The sequence below is a fragment of the Tiliqua scincoides genome, chromosome 2, assembly GCF_035046505.1.
Source record: "Tiliqua scincoides isolate rTilSci1 chromosome 2, rTilSci1.hap2, whole genome shotgun sequence".
Classification (NCBI taxonomy): Eukaryota; Metazoa; Chordata; class Lepidosauria; order Squamata; family Scincidae; genus Tiliqua; species Tiliqua scincoides.
Genome location: NC_089822.1, coordinates 139256501 through 139274324, shown reverse-complemented (window position 1 = coordinate 139274324; position 17824 = coordinate 139256501). Strand labels below are relative to the sequence as shown.

Here is a 17824-nt window from a genome sequence, read left to right as displayed (position 1 = left end):
ACCCTGGAGTTAGACAGGCTTACAGTTAAGATTCCCATTAAAATGATATATGCATTAATGAAACAAATAAGACATAAAACACAGCCTAGATGGCAAATAACTAGCAACAGAACTATAAAAGATACCTGAGAAAGGTGCAGTGTTTGTACTAAAGAAGAAATGAGAGTTCTCATTTGCAATGGGAAACTACATAATTTTCATTATAACACATAACTCCCCCCCCCCTTTAAACTAAATCACAGCATAAGCATACAGAATTAACACTGGAGCTGAATTGTTACAAAAAAACCAGTCCTATGTGGAGTCACCCCCTCCCACTCCAATTTGTCTTGGTATCATTATCTGAGATCTTGCCTGCCAGCAGCAACCAGTGCTGTCAAGTGGGGTTATACAAATTTTCGGTGCAATGACACAGGGGAAGTTGGGCTACACATAATAGAGAGGCTGCCATTATTGCAAAAACTAGTTTCACTATTTTATGAACATGGTCACTTATGAACATTAGTACATTTTGCTCAGTGCAGACAGACTGCTGTCTTACCCTGAGGTCCTAGGCAGGTCTACTCAGTGTGTGGTGTGTATCGGATTGTAGACTTAATCTAGTGATCTGTACCAGGCACAGGAGCTCCAACACTCTCCTTGCCTGCAACAGGCTTCCTGGTGGCTCCCTCTATTGAAACAAATCCATATGCTGGATCTTCTGTACATGTGGATCTGTTCCTTCTGCTAAAATAAATGGGAGCCATTGGGCCTGCAGTATATGCATGCATTCTAGAGAGTGCACACACAGAGATAGGATGTATATACTGCCACTCTCCTCTAAGCTGGACTGTTGATCTGCAAATATATATATACTGTACTTTGATGAATAAAAAGGGGGATTTACTGTGTTTAAATTGGAAACAATCAAGTTACATGTCTGATATACAGAATTTGTGGATCATTGACAAGATAGTGGCAAGTTCTGCGCAGTGGATTAGCAACTAACTATTCCAGTATTAGCATAACTCATGGCTTTTGCCATTTTCTCCCTCCACGTGTAAAGCTGAAGTTTAATTCTCCTCCAGTTAAAATTTAACAGTATTGGGGGGTGGGTAGATAAAAGAAAACAGCACTCAGATACAAATAAAGAGGGTCAGATTTTGTTGATACAGACTATACAAATTCAGACAGCAACAGGAGGAGCTATATTTCCATCTGGTTTAGCTACACTACACAGAAATACAAACAAAACATTCAACAATACACCATATCAATTATTCTAAAAAGAAAGGACCTGAATAGCACCTGGATTTCAGGCTTCAGTGCTTCAACCACTTTATTTCAGCAGCAAAATGTTTCACACAAGAAAAGATTTCCTTTTCAAACTCCATAGGGGAGACATTCAGAAATGATTGCAAACAGGCACGTAACAAGTGTGTTCTTCTGGTTATTGTCCAAAACTCAGGACTAATTTATTAAGGTCTCATTAGCCTGAGAGCAGCAGTTCTTAACTCATTTCAGCCTTTGCTTGGTTTACACAATTACTAAAGTTAATTTGAGGCTGAAACGAGTTAAGAGCAGTTTTAACAACTGGTCCATTCAAGGGCCAATTTCTTTGCCCACAGATAAATGTAAACAATATTAGGTTCAGTATCAGGGATGGGTGGAGGTGGGGGAAGTTCAAACACACAGTGACTAAGTGTCACCTAAGGTAGTAGAGTATATGGCTACAGCACCCTGATTGCTTGTGTACATATTCTAGTTCTGCAGCATTTAGTGCCAGGGTAATCACTATCAATCCTCACACTAAGCCAGAAGCAGTGGACTGCAATCTCTGTAGTGGATGTTTGCTTACCTCTAGTTACTGTTTAGGAGTAGATTTGCACTTAGCTACAAAGCACGGCTTACCCATTACAGTCACCAAGAAATCATTGCAACATCTAGGTGTCAACTGCTCCACAAAGAATCAGTTGCAGCATAGAGAAGCTGGCCTCATGAATCACCCGAATCAAAATGGAATCTCCATGCCATGCCTAGATATGGGAAGCGTTCATGTGGTCTCTACACTCCACACAGCAAAGAGCAGTTCCTGTGAAGTTTATGGTGGACTGGAACATGTAAATCAGTCCTAGCTATTGAGACACCAACCAGTCAGAGAAACAGTAAACATTAAGTCAAATTAGAAAGTTTTGTGAAGCTAATGTCTTTTTACAAACTAATCTGCATCATTAGCTTTGGATGAAACAGAAGCAAAAACCAGAATTCAGGCAACATTCAAAACCAAGCATTTGGAATTTGCTCATAATGAATGAATAAGTGAGTTGAAGCCATAACTAGAACTTCAGTAGTTGTGCACCCCCTTTTGGACAATGGATGAACAGCAATATTTTCAGTGGGCTTCATTTCTCAGTATTCAGAGTCCTGTTCAAGATCCTGTAATTCAAATCACTACCAGAATGTTAGTTCTGGATTCCTGTTCAGGTGTTTAGCAAAAAGAAGAGAGATCAAAAGAGATGTATGTGTCATGAGGTTCTATTATAATTGGCTTGTAGCTTCATTAACCTGGAAGGTATCTGTGCATAACTGGGTAGGACCTCCCTTTGATTGTGTGAAGGGTACCTACAGATTGTTAGTTTCATTCAACACAGTCCAATTACTGCTTGATTTGTTCCCTCAATAGCTAGATGAAAATGAACAGGTCTGCAAAGGAAGTAACTCAAAACCAGGAATGTTCCTACACTTCTTGTCTAGAACATTCTAACAAGAGACTAAAAAGGTGACTGTACTTTATCACCTCCAAGGAATCATATGAACATTACTAGCAAGAAAAATAACTGAAGCAGATTCAGCAAGCTGCTTTTGGAGTCTGGTCCACTTACTTATTTGCCTATGTAAACACCAGGACACTCAAAATCAGAGCATAGTACTTAAATATTTACAAAAACAAGACAAGCACTCAGATATACAGAGCTTAATTGGAATGAGCAGACCACCATTTGTTCAGTTTGAAACTACATCCAGCTAGTAGCTTATGGTCTGTTCCTCTTTCTAATGCTGGCAAAGTGTATTGGTCAGCAAATTGACCAGAACTTTGCACATACATTTTCTAATTACATGTTGGTTAAGACATGTCTAAGACTTAGATGAGTAGCAAAAGGGTGATCAAGGACCCCTTCACCCATGAAAGAACTATCCCTCTCTGCAATGCCTTTCCAGTGAATGCACACCTGCACACAGGCATTGCAAGAGACCACCGAGTGACAGTGCAGCAAGCCTGATTCTTGGACCGCTGGCATGCACATCTTTCAGTGACACCGCATTCACAATCCATTCATATGGACTGAGAGTGCTTCTGACCCAGGCTCTGCACCTGGAGTCACAAGTGGTAGCTACAGCCAACAGTGCTTTTGCACAGCTTCAGCTGATGCAGCATGCCAGCTATGGCCCTTCTTGAAGGTCTGTCTCATTACAATATTCCATGCTTCTGTTACGTCTAATTTAGGGTCCAATCCTATCCAAATTTCCAGCACTGATGCAACTGTGCTAACAGGACACATGCTGCAACCTGCAGTGTGGGGACATTCAAGGTGGCATCCTCAAGGTAAGGGAACATTTGTTCCATTACCTTGGGGCTGCACTGTGTTTGCATCAGCACTGAAAAGTTGGATCAGATTGGACCCTTAGACTACTAAATGCACTCTGCGTGGAGCTGTTCTTGAAGTCTGAAAACTTCAGACTGTCAATGCCAAATTGCTTATGAACACCCATTGATTGGAGTGTATTGTACCTGTGCTTTTTGATCTGCACTGGCTTTCAGTATATTCCTCGGCACAATTCAAAGTGCTGGTCATTACCTAAAAAGCCTTATACATTTGGAACTGAGGTGTTTCCTTCCATAAAAACCTGCCCTCACACTGCATTATCATCAGGGACCCAGCTTTGCTTCCCTTCACCAATGGAAGCTTGGTTAGTGATAATGTAGTACAGGCCCTTTTTGGTGATGGCATCCTGACTGCAGTGGGCCCTCCCCCAGGAGGCCTGTCTGGCCCCTACACTGTTCATTTTTAAACAGGCAGTGAAAAACTTTTCTATTACAGCTGGCTTCCCCCACAGGGCTAGGGTATTTTTCAAGTCTGGTTTTCTAGAACTGCTAATTGGTTGGCTCTGTTTGTTCTGCTTGACCTTTTTTCCTGTTCATATTATAGTTAATATATGTTGTAAGCATGGCCTTTCCCAGTTTGAAGAGACACTTGGCCAACAGACTGAGGCAAAGAAGGAAGGCCCATAGCCAAGGAGACAGACCAGGGGCAGACTGCACTTGCTCCCGGTGTGGAAGGGATTATCACTCCCGAATCGGCCTTTTCAGCCACACTAGACGCTGTTGCAGAACCACCATTCAGAGCGCGATACCATAGTCTCTCGTGACTGAAGGTTGCCAACTACTAAACTGCCTTGGGAATCCCTTAAATAGAACTGAAGGACAGCCTAAAAATATTTTAAATAAAATTAGTATTTTAAAGTCAACTGTTGCAGAAACTCTTTTGTGCATCAGAAGAAATACCCAGATATGACGGAGCCTTCAGGTAGGGTTTAAAACTTATCACTTTTCAGTCATTACACTACAAATAGCTTAAGTATATACACAAGGATAACTGGATACCCTCAAAATCTAAATTATTGAACTCTTTTTTTAAAAAAAAGATTGTGCATTTGATGGACAATATGTGATCTCTTACTACTATTTAGTCTGCTGCCTGAAACCAAGAACTCTGTTTTCAGCATTTAGTATTCAAACAATTATATTATTTTCCTAATATAGACAGTGGACTGATTTGTCAAAGCTCTACTTTTTCTTTCACTTAAATGAAAAAAGTAGTTTTAATTGGAGCTACTAAAACCTATTGCTTTGTAACTTAGACTGTGTAATTTCAAGTGGACAAGCATGCATTACTAGACAACCTTTTACACTATTTCAAACACATGCACAAAGGGACATAGGAATTATTTCTAAAGTGAGGAGAATAATTCAATGCTAAGACCAAGGGGATAACCTATCAGAAATATGTCCTTCACAAGCTGCACTGAAACCAACAGAAATTTTAAATGAACAATTGTTAATTTCAGTGAAGTTTGTGCATGGATAATTTCTGAGGGATTGAACCTCAAGACACAAAATTCCTTCAACATGCTTAAGTTACAGAGATCTCCAACAACATATTCTTATACAGTTCAGGAATCTCTTTTTGTTAGGACAAAATCAGTGTATCATTGATAAAGAGTTTCAGAAGTTTTTTGAGATTTCAATTGTCCCTCCATTTGGATGTAATGAGCATCTGACAGCTGGACACTCTTCAATTATCACTTTATGAACATACAAAATTATGCATGGGAAGGCTAAAGTGGATAGAGAGAAGCTCTTTACACTCTCACATAACACCAGAACCAGGGGACATCCACTAAAATTGAGTGTTGGGAGAGTTAGGACAGACAAAAGAAAATATTTCTTTACTCAGCATGTGGTCGGTCTGTGGAACTCCTTGCCGCAGGATGTGGTGATGGCATCTGGCCTGGATGCCTTTAAAAGGGGATTGGACAAGTTTCTGGAGCAAAAATCCATTATGGGGTACAAGCCATGATGTGTATGTGCAACCTCCTGATTTTAGAAATGGGCTATGTCAGAATGCCAATGCAAGGGAGGGCACCAGGATGCAGGTCTCTTGTTATCTGGTGTGCTCCCTGGGGCATTTGGTGGGCCGCTGTGAGATACAGGAAGCTGAACTAGATGGGCCTATGGCCTGATCCAGTGGGGCTGTTCTTATGTCATCAGTATTTTCCAAGAAACAACATAATCTTTGTTGTATGGGGTGTAAACATATTCTATGTTCATTGCAACAAACAGTCTTATTTCAAATATCCACTGCTTTTGTTTCCCATAATAATAAAAACTGAGGACATTTGAATGCAGGAAATGAACACATTCCTTCAAACTGAGAAAGATCAATATACTCCAGTTGTGAGTATTTATCTTTGAAAACCAAAGCATATATGCAGATAAGCTGCACATCAGACAAGCAAAGCCAACAGGAGCAGGCACCTCTGTATTCATCCTCTCACCATATAAACTGCTTTGATATGGAATTGTCTTATGGAATTACAGAAAGCTGTAAGATCAAGTAATACTTAATGCAAATCAGTATAGAAAGAGAGGCTGGTTATGGCCCAGAGCAGATGGGGCTGTGCCCACTCAGTAACTCCTTGGGAGTGTATATGCTCCTTCATTCTTTTCCCAAATTCTCCAATCCATTTCTGGATAAAATGAAAGCATTGACAAGAATGCTAGTGCAGAGCTAACGGCTGTTGTGCAATTAACTCTTTAATTTAATAAGAAGAGGTGGTGGGAGAGAAGAGGAGCCCACAAGACCTTCTTGATCCTCCAACCATCATAAGAAGATTGGGGGGAATTATGTCTGCACGTGATCAGAAATGGTACATTGATATTTTTTACATGTCCCTGAAAATTAGATCTACATAATTACAAACCAAGAACCTGGCAGCTGTTCCACAGAACTACACATGAATTCCAAAACCCTACTTAAAAAGGCAGAGCAGTCAGTGTAAGTTACCATGGAGGGTTTCCCCCTCCCTTCCCCTGCCCCCTTTCAGCTTGGATCTACATACCAAAACAAAAGCGCCTGTTGAATTTAAGCCTGAGTCAGCTTTCTACAATCACTAACAGCATGGCTTTGTTATACCTATGCCACTTTTACGTACAGACGTAGTATGGCATAAAGAGGTTTATTTGGGACAGATGATGAGCGCTAAACTTCTCAGCAAAAGCCAAGCTGAATTACCATTTAGCATGTGAAATCCCCAGGCAAGACCTATGTGTCTTCATCTGTCTGATCCTTTGCCAGCTCCTGTTCAGATGTGCTTGATGCATCATCATCTGTCTGTTCACCTGAGTGAGAGAGCATCAGAGCGTGGGTCTTGTGAGTTATGGTAACAGTGCAAGGCCCCTGTGCCCAAGGCTCTCCATCCACCTGCATTGGCATCTTCGAATTCTTCAAGATCAGCTGGAATTAGGAAGACATATTACAGATGTCAAACAAATGTAGTGAAGCTGGAAGTCTTGCTATGGCAGAACACTGCATTACTACAGAATGGTTGCATCAAAACTAACTTGGCAGATCAGTCAATGCCATTCAAGAAATGGCAAGAGCAAATGGGGAAGGAGAAATGCAAGGGGAAGAGGAAAACTTAGGAGACTGTGGAGAGGCTTGAGGCAAAGTTGGAAGTAAATGATGAGACAAGAAAGGAAACAAGATCTTCAGCAAAGCAAAAAAAAAAAAAAGCATTGGAGAGGACTCCAAATAGACAAATGTGGGTCAGGTGCAGTTGTTGAGTGTTGTATTTTTAATTGAAGGGTGATTTGATCAATGGAAGAAAAGGAATACCCTGGTTCAAAGCAACAGAAGGTTCCTGAAAAGTTAATGGAAGGGGATTCATGTTGCTTTGTGTCCCACCACTCCACATGTTGCTTTGTGTCCCACCAGGGAACTATTTTACCCAGCTGTCCATACAACAGATCAAACTGATCACAGAGTGACATGCAGTTCTTGTGGCTGTAATGTAACTGGGAACCATGATTCTTGCTTCCTTTCCCAGAATGTTACTTGCACTTTCAAGCTCAGTGAAGTGCAGAACCAAGAGCACAGGAAGCAGCCATATGCCCCAAAGCCCAGCACCTACCCTCACAGTATGAGCTTGTCCCAGTCGGACAGGATTTGCCAGCTTCACTTGAATCTGCGCACAGTGAAAAGAGCCATTGACCCCAACAACTTCCAGCAATCCATCATCATGTCTTAGAAAGAAGAAGAGGAGAAATTTATTGCCAGCAAAGCCACCTTAGGTACAACTTTAAATAGGCTTCACAATAACAAAGTGCAGCAAACAAAACTATAATGATCATCATCATCAAGTTGTTTCAGCTGCTTAGTAGAGTATACATTAACATTTACTGAACTTGACTGTTTGTTATATCATCCATAAGTTTCAGTAAAATGAATTTTAATCCAAACAAATCCACCCTCTTTCTCTCTTCCTTCTATTCTTCCTCCCACTTCCTTTTAGACTCCAGCCATCATGTCCCCAATTCCAGTTTAGCATAAAGCTTTAAGTCTCATATACATGACATCGCAACCAGTTTAGCAGTCTTTACATCCAGACAATTACTAATTTAGTAACAGGCCAACAGCACATGGATTGCCCACAAGAGAGTAAGTACATCCTTACCTTGCCAGAGGATAAGGCTCATCCCCCATTCCTTCCCACAGTCTACAGCCGCCTCCCCAATAGCCAATATTCAGAACTACGATCCCTTCCAGATTGGGTAGATCAATTCTCTCTCCATCCAACTCTAGCTTTAAAGGCAGACAACAGATTGTTAGCAATCCACACTTATGTGCCCCGTGGCACATAAGGAAGGGGATCAATAAGAGCCAAACCAACATTTTGCTTCTAGTAGAGCAGTTCTGAGTGCTTCATGGCATACTTAGTATATACTCCCAGACTTAAAAGTAGGAGGGAGTGAGGGCAAGTCAAAAGCATTCTGTCAATCTTCACTGTGGCAACCATCTATCCCACTCTAAAGTGTTCCATCTCATACTTTGACTCCCATCTGCCCAGAAGGTCAAATGGGAGTTTTCCCACTCCAAGTACACTCCTGATTTACTGACTCCCAGATGCTTTCCATTTCAGATTCATTGTTTGACAAGGAGGGAAGCACATTTCCCACACAGAAAAAGCAAATTCATTACAGAAGGGGAAAAAAAAAAAGTCAGCCATCTTACCTCAATCTTTTTGTTCAAATCTTTACATTCCTGCACTAAGCAATCTTTGGTTCCATAGAAAAAATAAACAGCCTAAAAAAAAGAAAAAAGATTTGTGTGTGTGTATATATATGTGTGTGTGGGGGGAAGACCGACAGTGACTGATCCTGCATGGAGATGGTGAAGCTGTTCTTTGCATGCTCTACCTCTAATCAAGACATTTTCACATGAAAAGCTTGTTCTCCCGAGACCACTGCCAAAACACAGGCACTACCACAGTCTTCATGAACCGTGCCCAATGAAACCATACACATGCCTGGTTGACTCCATTACTTTGCAACAAAAATATCTGCTTGAAAACCATAGGTGTCCATAAACCATATAACTCAACTGGGCAAGTTTTACAGGCTGGTCATTAGCACATGCTACTTAACAGGAAAAATCAAATATTTCTTCAACAGTGACACAATGGCGGCCAGCTAGTTTTGGTTTCTCCAACATACCTTGTTAAGAATTCTACTGGAAAAGAGAGAGGGAGACTTCTCACGATGAGCATGAAAATTTAAAGCCATGAGAGCATCTGGCCCTACAGAAAAATAGTTGTTCATTGTGAACACCTGTAAAGGTAAGAAGAAATAAAAATAGAGTAGCAGCAGGCATGAAAAAGACCCTGCAAAATGTCAGAGATATGAAAAAGAACAGCATGCATTTTCGCCATCATCCTGTTGTGCTGGACATGGAAATGTGCCTTCTGCCTAAAATGGTTAACAAGCCAATCACCTTCCGCCCAGGAAAAGAATGTACGGTGCTAAAGCATGGCCAATTAGGAATGAGCAATTAGAGTTCCTAGATAATGAGAAGGGAGTTGTTGGTGGGGTTAACTGAAAAGAGTTAGGCTCTGTTAGAGCTGTATGAAAGCTAGTCAGGATGGCTTACAGCTACCAGAACTTTTCTTTATTAATGAACAACATAATACCATAATGAAATCATTAAAAAAGAAAAAAGGAAAACACAAATAAAAAACCTAACAAAAAAGAAGAATACAATCGGTAGTCAGCAGTACATCATTAATCTATAGAATTCTCTGTGTCAAGATGTGGCAATGACCACTAGCTTGGATGGCTTTAAAAGAGAACAAATTCACAGAGGACAGAACTGTCAGTTGCTTTAGTCACGATGACTATGGGCTACCTCTGGGTTCAGGAGCAGCACTGCGGGGAGCAATAGCAGGTGACAGGTATGCCTTTCTCTCCTGCTTTTGAGCTTACCAGAAGCGGCTGTCAGGCCAATGTGGGAAATAGGATGCTGGATTAGATGGCCCTTTGACCTGGTCCAGCAAGGCCTTCATGTTCTTACCTTTGGTTTCCTTAAATTGTAGTATCCTTTATTTGTTATTTGTATCTTCCACCTGAAAGACAAATATGGTTTTGTCCATTTTTTCATAAACCACACATTTTGCAAATAGTAAGCAAAAGTAAGGTCAATTCTCTATAAGAGCAGAAAAGCCATTAGTCATAACAGGCCCCCAAGGCTTTATGGCAGAGCTGTGCAACACTGTCACATCACCAACACCTTATAAGGATCAGAAAATACAGAGCTTTTATGATACCTTGTTCTCAATTTCACATTCTCACTTCTACTTGCTATAGAATGTGTGGAGGCAAACAGTATTGCACCCCTTGACCAAAGCCCGAACTTCTGTCCATTTAGCATGTAGTGAGAATTGTGTTTCTGCTCACAAATACTTGGTAGTTTTATTTACTGTCCTTCAGAGGAAGACCAAGCCATAGAAAAACAGAAAGCTACCAAGTATAACAGCAAAACAATTACAATAAAAAGAAAAAAACTAATTGTTGGAAAAATTGCAACAGAAGAGCCACATTTTAAAAGGCACTAAACACATACGATCCTGCTGCAGTTTTACGAGGTTGGCAGTGCTACACTTGTATATATGCCTAATAAAGGTTTGTTGTATGTTGTTGCTACACTTGTACATAACAGATTTAGATTGATACTGAAATACTAGGTTTTTCCTAGCTGCTTACTAAGGGCTCCCTGATCTGTAATCATGGTAAACTTTTCTTTCAAACACAGCTGTTTCTGTGAATGACCCCTTAAACCTTCAGCTGTTTAATCAGACTTCCTTGCTTATTTTTTTCTCACCTCATCTTTTTTGGTTAAATTAAATGATAATTACTTGTAGTGCATGGAAGATATAGCCTGCAACTAGCAACAGACATCAAAGTAGAATACATTTTAAGAGGATTTCCTGCCTAAGGCAGGAGGTTGGACTAGATGACCTGTTAGGCCTCTTCCAACTCTATGATTTTATAGCTATGTTGAAATTCAGGACAGGTGCTAGAACTTAACACAACATTCATATATCAAGGGTAGAATTTTTAGCGAGTTTCCCTGTGAAACATTCAAGATCACAGAGACCTCTTGCTATGCAGCTTACCTGTCCAACTTGTTTCCATCAGCATCCATTACGGTGCGCAGAATGTGCTCAACGGGAACTTCTCCAGCATATCCAGCACCCCAGCCCAGAGTATTAGACAGATCATTACCCGTTCCCAAGGGCAGAATTGCAACCTGCGGGATATACCGCTCTTGTCCCTGCCATACAACAATATTCTTTGTTAAGGCTTGTGATTGTAATATTGTTCCCACTCCCCACCTTGCCATATTTAATCAAAATTTTAATGATTGCTTAAGTACCATTAATTGAAAATCTGCTGCAAGGATTAATATTACATGGCACAGGTGCAGGTTAAAGGAGAGCAGATGGCAAAGTTACAAACCAAGCACAGAAAACATGAAGAAACATGTATGTCATTTTCTTCTTATGTACTGTTAGTGACTTTTTAGTGACCAATAGAAATACAGAAAGACCATGTATGACTAGAAAACATAAGTAAGGAAGAGGGAAGCATGGACTTGCTACTCGTGAGAAACCTATAACAGGGATTCAAAAGGGAAAAGGGGGCCTCTTTCGATAGCCAACAACCCATTTCCATTGTTACCCAGATTGATTCCTGGCCTGATAATAAGAGAGAAGATTCTTTTAATGGAACACTGGAAGAAACTTCCTACATCTGGCATTACAAAGAAGTGTTTTCAGGGCAAAGATATGACTTCTAAGATAGCTGGAGAGACCCAATAAGTCGCTTTTAACAAGTAAAGCCACGGCAAAGTTTGTGGATATGAATCTGAATGAATGCCAGAGGACTTTACTTAAAAACAGGGGTGGGGTGGGTGGCATAAGGTTTATTTGTTTCATATGTGCTAGTAACTGTAAACAATGCTAATTTTTTTAAACTATAATCACCTTGAATATATCTAGCAACAGTCCTTTAAACTTTACTGAAAATACTCGCCCCACTACCAATGTTTAAAAATGGCAGCTCTGAGAGAAAGCAAAGGAATGGAAAAGGACTACATTGAGCCAGTTCAGATGATACACCTGACCGGCCCCACTAAATTACAAGGAAGGAGTATGGGCGTGTGTGTGTCCCATCCATCCCATGGTCATATAAATAGGAGGCAGGATGAGAACACCCAAATGTTAAAGTATTATTTAGCTCACTCAGTGAAGGGCAATTTGGAAGCTCCATATTCAAATTGTGTGGCATGGGATAGTTCAAGTGTTCCACCCCCCACAAATATGCAGGGCTGAGGCAATGCACTAGATGGGGAGGCAGGAGACAACATGCGCAGCCACATTCCTCCCATGCAATTCAGTAGTACGTAGCATCTTAGTGGGTGGTAAAGCCACTAAACTTGTTTGTCCAACGTGCAACAGAGGTAGGATGCAGTTGGTATAAATAGTGAAAAAAATGACTACGTGGACAACACTGGACAGAAGGAGTTTTAAGTTTCTGCGAACACACCATACCTTTATCTTCATGTCATCAATTGCATCCAAGACCCAGCCCACAGTACCATCTCCACCACAAACAAGTACTCGAACGGAATTGCAGGGCAACCAAGTGCAAAGCTGGAGTGCCTTGGCAGGTGGAGTTTTCATCAGATCAAAAACCTGTGTACAAAGAAAGTTCATCCTTAAGACCGAAACCACAAGGCTTGTACTTCACAGTTCAAATACCACCATCGTATCAAGAGTGCAAATGTATGCATTCAACAGAGTCTACATCTGTGCAGGAAAGCGCCTCTGAATTGTTTCTTAAAAGAGAACAGCATATCATTTAAACAGATCTGGAGAGCTATTCTATTTCAGAAGACGTCCGCTTGCACAGAGAATTTCAAATTCTTGGCTCGCCCAGATTTAAACACTGTTTTGAGATTCAGAAGAAGTTGACTGAAAGTTAAACAGGAAACTTGGAAAACACTGGGCTCTATCACAGCATCCTGTGCCATCCCCCCCTAGAGCTCAAGTGACAAAACAAGGAAGAAAGCTCAAACCGTTTCCAAAAGCAGATTAAATATTTTAGCAAAGCCTCACAGAATGAAAATATACTTAAAAAAAAAGAAGTTAACATTGCTTCTCCTCTTAAACACTCCCAAGGAAGAGTTCACTCACTGGCAGTTACTAGTGAATTTAAACATGGATTTGAACACGCTCTTCATGAGCACTCAAAATTGGCTGCAGTTACACTGCAGCCATTCTGCAATGAAGAGGAGGGGGGACAGGACAGAGATGGGTGACCCTACCAATTTGAAATGGTTGCCTCGGGCAGCAGTTAGCCTCATGGACGGGCCAGCCCTGGCTGTATTCCTTTGGCTTATTCATAAGAGGCCAGGTGAACTGCCATTCTGACCAGTAGGCTTGGGTGGGTGTCTCCAAACCCTGGCCTGGTGGTCAGATGCAGCCCACAGTCAGCCTCTTGTCCCCTGAAAGCCTCTGGCTCACTCAACTGAACACCAGGAGCTGTGCTCTGGTTGCATCTGGAAGGTGTTCTGAGGGCTGGAGAGGATGAATGAACGAGCCCATTCATTCATTTATTCACTCATCTAAGTTCCATCTCTATTTTATTTATTTAAATTTTATATTTAAATTTTTTTCCGGCCCTCAACAACTTGCCAGATATTTGATGTGGCCCTCTGGCTGAAAAGTTTGGAGACCCCTGGCTAGGGTATTGAATTGGTGGGGGGGGGGGGCTGTACCTGCCCATCCGCTTCAGCCTGCTTGCTCTTATTCAACCTGAGAGCAAGGAGAAGGAGACTGACAGTAGCCTATCTCCCCCCTCCCAATACTGCTGCCAAAGACAGCAACAGTAAGACTGAAAGAGGTGGGGGGGGGGAGGCTGTTATAATATTGTTTCTGATTTGCTTTCCTTCCCGGAAAGCAATCAGGATTGTGGCAGGGCCCGACAAATCCCTCACCACCACCACCACCTCCTGCACAGGGGAATTGGAAAATCTGGGCACTGCTTCAGATGCCAGCTCGACTTGGACCACTCCTGTCCTTTTGTAGATAATAGTAGTAGAACAAGTGCCATATGGCAACAAGACTAAGTGTTTGATCTCTTGCTCAGGCTGGCCAATAGTGGAGCACATATCATTCAAACAAGAAACAATAGTATTGGCAACCTTCAGTCTCGAAAGACTATGGTATCGCGCTCTGAAAGGTGGTTCTGGCACAGCGTCTAGTGTGGCTGAAAAGGCCAATCCGGGAGTGACAATCCCTTCCACACCGGGAGCAAGTGCAGTCTGTCCCTGGTCTGTCTCCCTGGCTATGGGCCTTCCTTCTTTGCCTCTTAGCCTCAGACTGTTGGCAAAGTGTCTCTTCAAACTGGGAAAGGCCATGCTGCACAGCCTGCCTCCAAGCGGGCCGCTCAGAGGCCAGGGTTTCCCACTTGTTGAGGTCCATCCCTAAGGCCTTCAGATCCCTCTTGCAGATGTCCTTGTATCGCAGCTGTGGTCTACCTGTAGGGCGCTTTCCTTGCACGAGTTCTCCAAAGAGGAGATCCTTTGGGATCCGGCCATCATCCATTCTCACGACATGACCAAGCCAACGCAGGCGTCTCTGTTTCAGCAGTGAATACATGCTAGGGATTCCAGCACGTTCCAGGATTGTGTTGTTTGGAACTTTGTCCTGCCAGGTGATGCCGAGGATGCGTCGGAGGCAGCGCATGTGGAAAGCGCTCAGTTTCCTCTCCTGTTGTGAGCGAAGAGTCCATGACTCGCTGCAGTACAGAAGTGTACTCAGGACGCAAGCTCTGTAGACCTGGATCTTGGTATGTCAGCTTCTTGTTGGACCAGACTCTCTTTGTGAGTCTGGAAAACGTGGTAGCTGCTTTACCGATGCGCTTGTTTAGCTCGGTATCGAGAGAAAGAGTGTCGGAGATCGTTGAGCCAAGGTACACAAAGTCATGGACAACCTCCAGTTCATGCTCAGAGATTGTAATGCAGGGAGGTGAGTCCACATCCTGAACCATGACCTGTGTTTTCTTCAGGCTGATTGTCAGTCCAAAATCTTGGCAGGCCTTGCTAAAATGATCCATGAGCTGCTGGAGATCTTTGGCAGAGCGGGTAGTGACAGCTGCATCGTCGGCAAAGAGGAAGTCACGCAGACATTTCAGCTGGACTTTGGATTTTGCTCTCAGCTTAAGCAGAGAGGCAGTATTTGTGTCATTATCAAAAGTAGTAACCAATGGTCACTTATGTCAATATCATAGTAACTAAAACCCCCCTAAACTGATGGTGGCTGCAATCCTATACACAGTTACCTGTAAGATCTAATATTAAGATCCACTGAACTCAATGGGGCTTTCTTATGTGTAGATATGCATAAGGATTGCACTGTCAGTCAATGATTAGTGTCAGTTTTGTGAACAAAGTCTTTGCAAAGACTCCCACTCCCCTTCTATTTCCCCTTCCTTAACCTTGAAAGTGGAGGCGTAGGGAGTGGAGACAAAGGGACTGAAGGACAATTTATTGATCGGATCTAACCAAATACAAACACACTTACTTTGGGTCTAGCTCTAACAATGGACACAGTTTCCGTTTCTCAAGCAAACTGAAACATATCATAGTCTTTAGAAGGACGTCTAAATCAAGCAATATTTAAATAGATTCCGCTTCTGAATCAGTCAACAAGGCAACCTGAACTGGTACAATTACCTGAACTGGGTTGAGCAAGCTCTTAAATTGGCTCAGCAATGTTTCTCCCATATTGTTTCCACTCCGAGTATTTGCCAGAATTATGACTGGCGTCCATTCCTTCCTGCAGGAGGAAGTTACCTGCACAAGAAGAAACAAATTCTTACATTTGTGAGACAAAGTGGGGGTGGGGGAGAGAAAAAGGCAGTTTTGAACTCTTTCCATTCTTGCTTCTTCATCAAAGAGTTGGAAAACTTGCTTTCTTGAATGATGAGAGTCTGAATCTTTACAACTAGAAAGAACAGCAGCTATAGAAAAATAGGCAACACTGAAGTTTATATACAATTTTCTAATTCAATGCAAGACTTAAGTGGGGATTCAGACTCAAGTGTTGATTTGAATGGGTTAGTACTGACCAAGCAACTTTGGTATGCTGAATTAGTGCATGTCTTGAATCTGCAAAATGTCTGAAGGGGAGGCAGCTCCTACTGCCTTGGTCAATTCTTTGGATGTTTTGTAGTCATGTGGGGGGGGGGGGTCTTTAAGGCACAAGTAGGAAAAAAGTGTCCAGAATAGCCCTCAGTTGGGCATCTACAGTAGACAGCAGCTAAGCACACTTCTTGGCTCAATACACATTTGGAGGAGTGGTCAGAGTATGACGAGTTGCAACCTGGCCATGTACAGAAACGCTTGCTGAGCCAGCTCAACACACCAAAAGACAAAGAAAGCCAACACGTTCAAACGGTCATGAGAATCGGCCCTTATTTGACACCGTTATATTAAAACCCACCACATGCCTTTTCTGCTAGGCAATAAAAAGTATGTGAACAAGTGGTAATCTTTCGCCCACTCTTTGATCCTGCAATGGATGCATAATCTCAATAGCAATTTGCCAAAGTCTTAAAACCCAGGATTATACATTTGTGCCAGAAGTTCAACAGCCCTCTCTATTGCCCCACACCGACTTTTGACTGGAAAGCAATTTCATTTGAAACGAACAGTGCTCATTTCCAAATAGATGAATCCAGCATGAAGACCAGATTTTATCTGCAGCCTTTTACTAAAGCCAGCTGCATTTAGGAGAGAGATTTAGAAGTATCCAAGACAGACAGAATTCATGCCAGGCATACAACATGTTCCTTTCCCTCCCACCCCACCCCTTTGGGAGGAATGACTGCCAGTCTAGCTCAAGTCTATTGGGCAATTGTGAGTGAAGGTGGCATAATCCCAGATGCTTCCCCTACTAATACAACAGAGGCAACGGGCTAGACTGTACTGGCACACATACATCCACTCAGTCTTATGGGTTCTCTGCTATAGGGTCTTTGCTTTGCTTTCATTGGGTCTATTCTCAACAAACCACAAAGCGCACCAGAGGCATGAGAGTTTCTGGTACTTCTCCCACTGTTCAGCTGGCCACAGTATGGCACAACAGTGGCTGCCACAAGTCAGGCTCACTTTTGTAAAGTGCAAGGATCCCACAAAGCAAGTCATTTCAAATTTTTCCCTAGCTACAGTTAGTTATACAACAAAGAACACATGGCTTACCTTTCCATAGTCCACTTTTTTGTCTTTACGCATCTGACAGATGTTGAACAGGTAATATGGGGGAATAATTAAGTTGCAAAATTCTCCCAAGTGGCACTTCTCATGCTTCAAAGAGTTCTGCATGCACTCATCATGCACAGTTTGCTGACACCAGATACACCTGAAAAGAAGACAACAAAGCTCAGCCAGCTGCCATGGTGACTTTTTATTCTGCTCATGAGAAGCTGACGTTTACCCAACAGATAGCTTTCTTTAAAAAAAGGAGGTGGAACTGAAGTCTGCATGGTGCAGCCATTAAACTCCAGAGGCTTATTCACTACCTGGTTATTATTCAGATTAGTCACAGACATTTTCCCTTTTCTAAACATGGCCGTCCTTAGTCAAATCAATAGTAAAGTGACATA

General features: G+C 42.1%; 1 protein-coding gene across 1 annotated transcript in view; it reads right to left on the bottom strand.

The window, feature by feature from the left end:
* DGKE (diacylglycerol kinase epsilon) overlaps nt 1-17470 on the bottom strand; it is a 33828-nt gene extending 16358 nt beyond the window's left edge. The window contains exons 1-10 of the mRNA XM_066616452.1: nt 17421-17470; nt 15894-16013; nt 12706-12849; nt 11269-11426; nt 10167-10218; nt 9314-9427; nt 8832-8903; nt 8275-8402; nt 7732-7843; nt 6834-7055 (exon numbers count right to left, since the gene is read on the bottom strand). Coding sequence (XP_066472549.1) covers nt 6864-7055; nt 7732-7843; nt 8275-8402; nt 8832-8903; nt 9314-9427; nt 10167-10218; nt 11269-11426; nt 12706-12849; nt 15894-16013; nt 17421-17453 — 1125 coding nt within the window. The 5' untranslated portion in view covers nt 17454-17470 and the 3' untranslated portion in view covers nt 6834-6863. The remainder of the gene's footprint in view (nt 1-6833; nt 7056-7731; nt 7844-8274; nt 8403-8831; nt 8904-9313; nt 9428-10166; nt 10219-11268; nt 11427-12705; nt 12850-15893; nt 16014-17420) is intronic.
* Between the last annotated feature and the right edge of the window lie 354 nt (nt 17471-17824).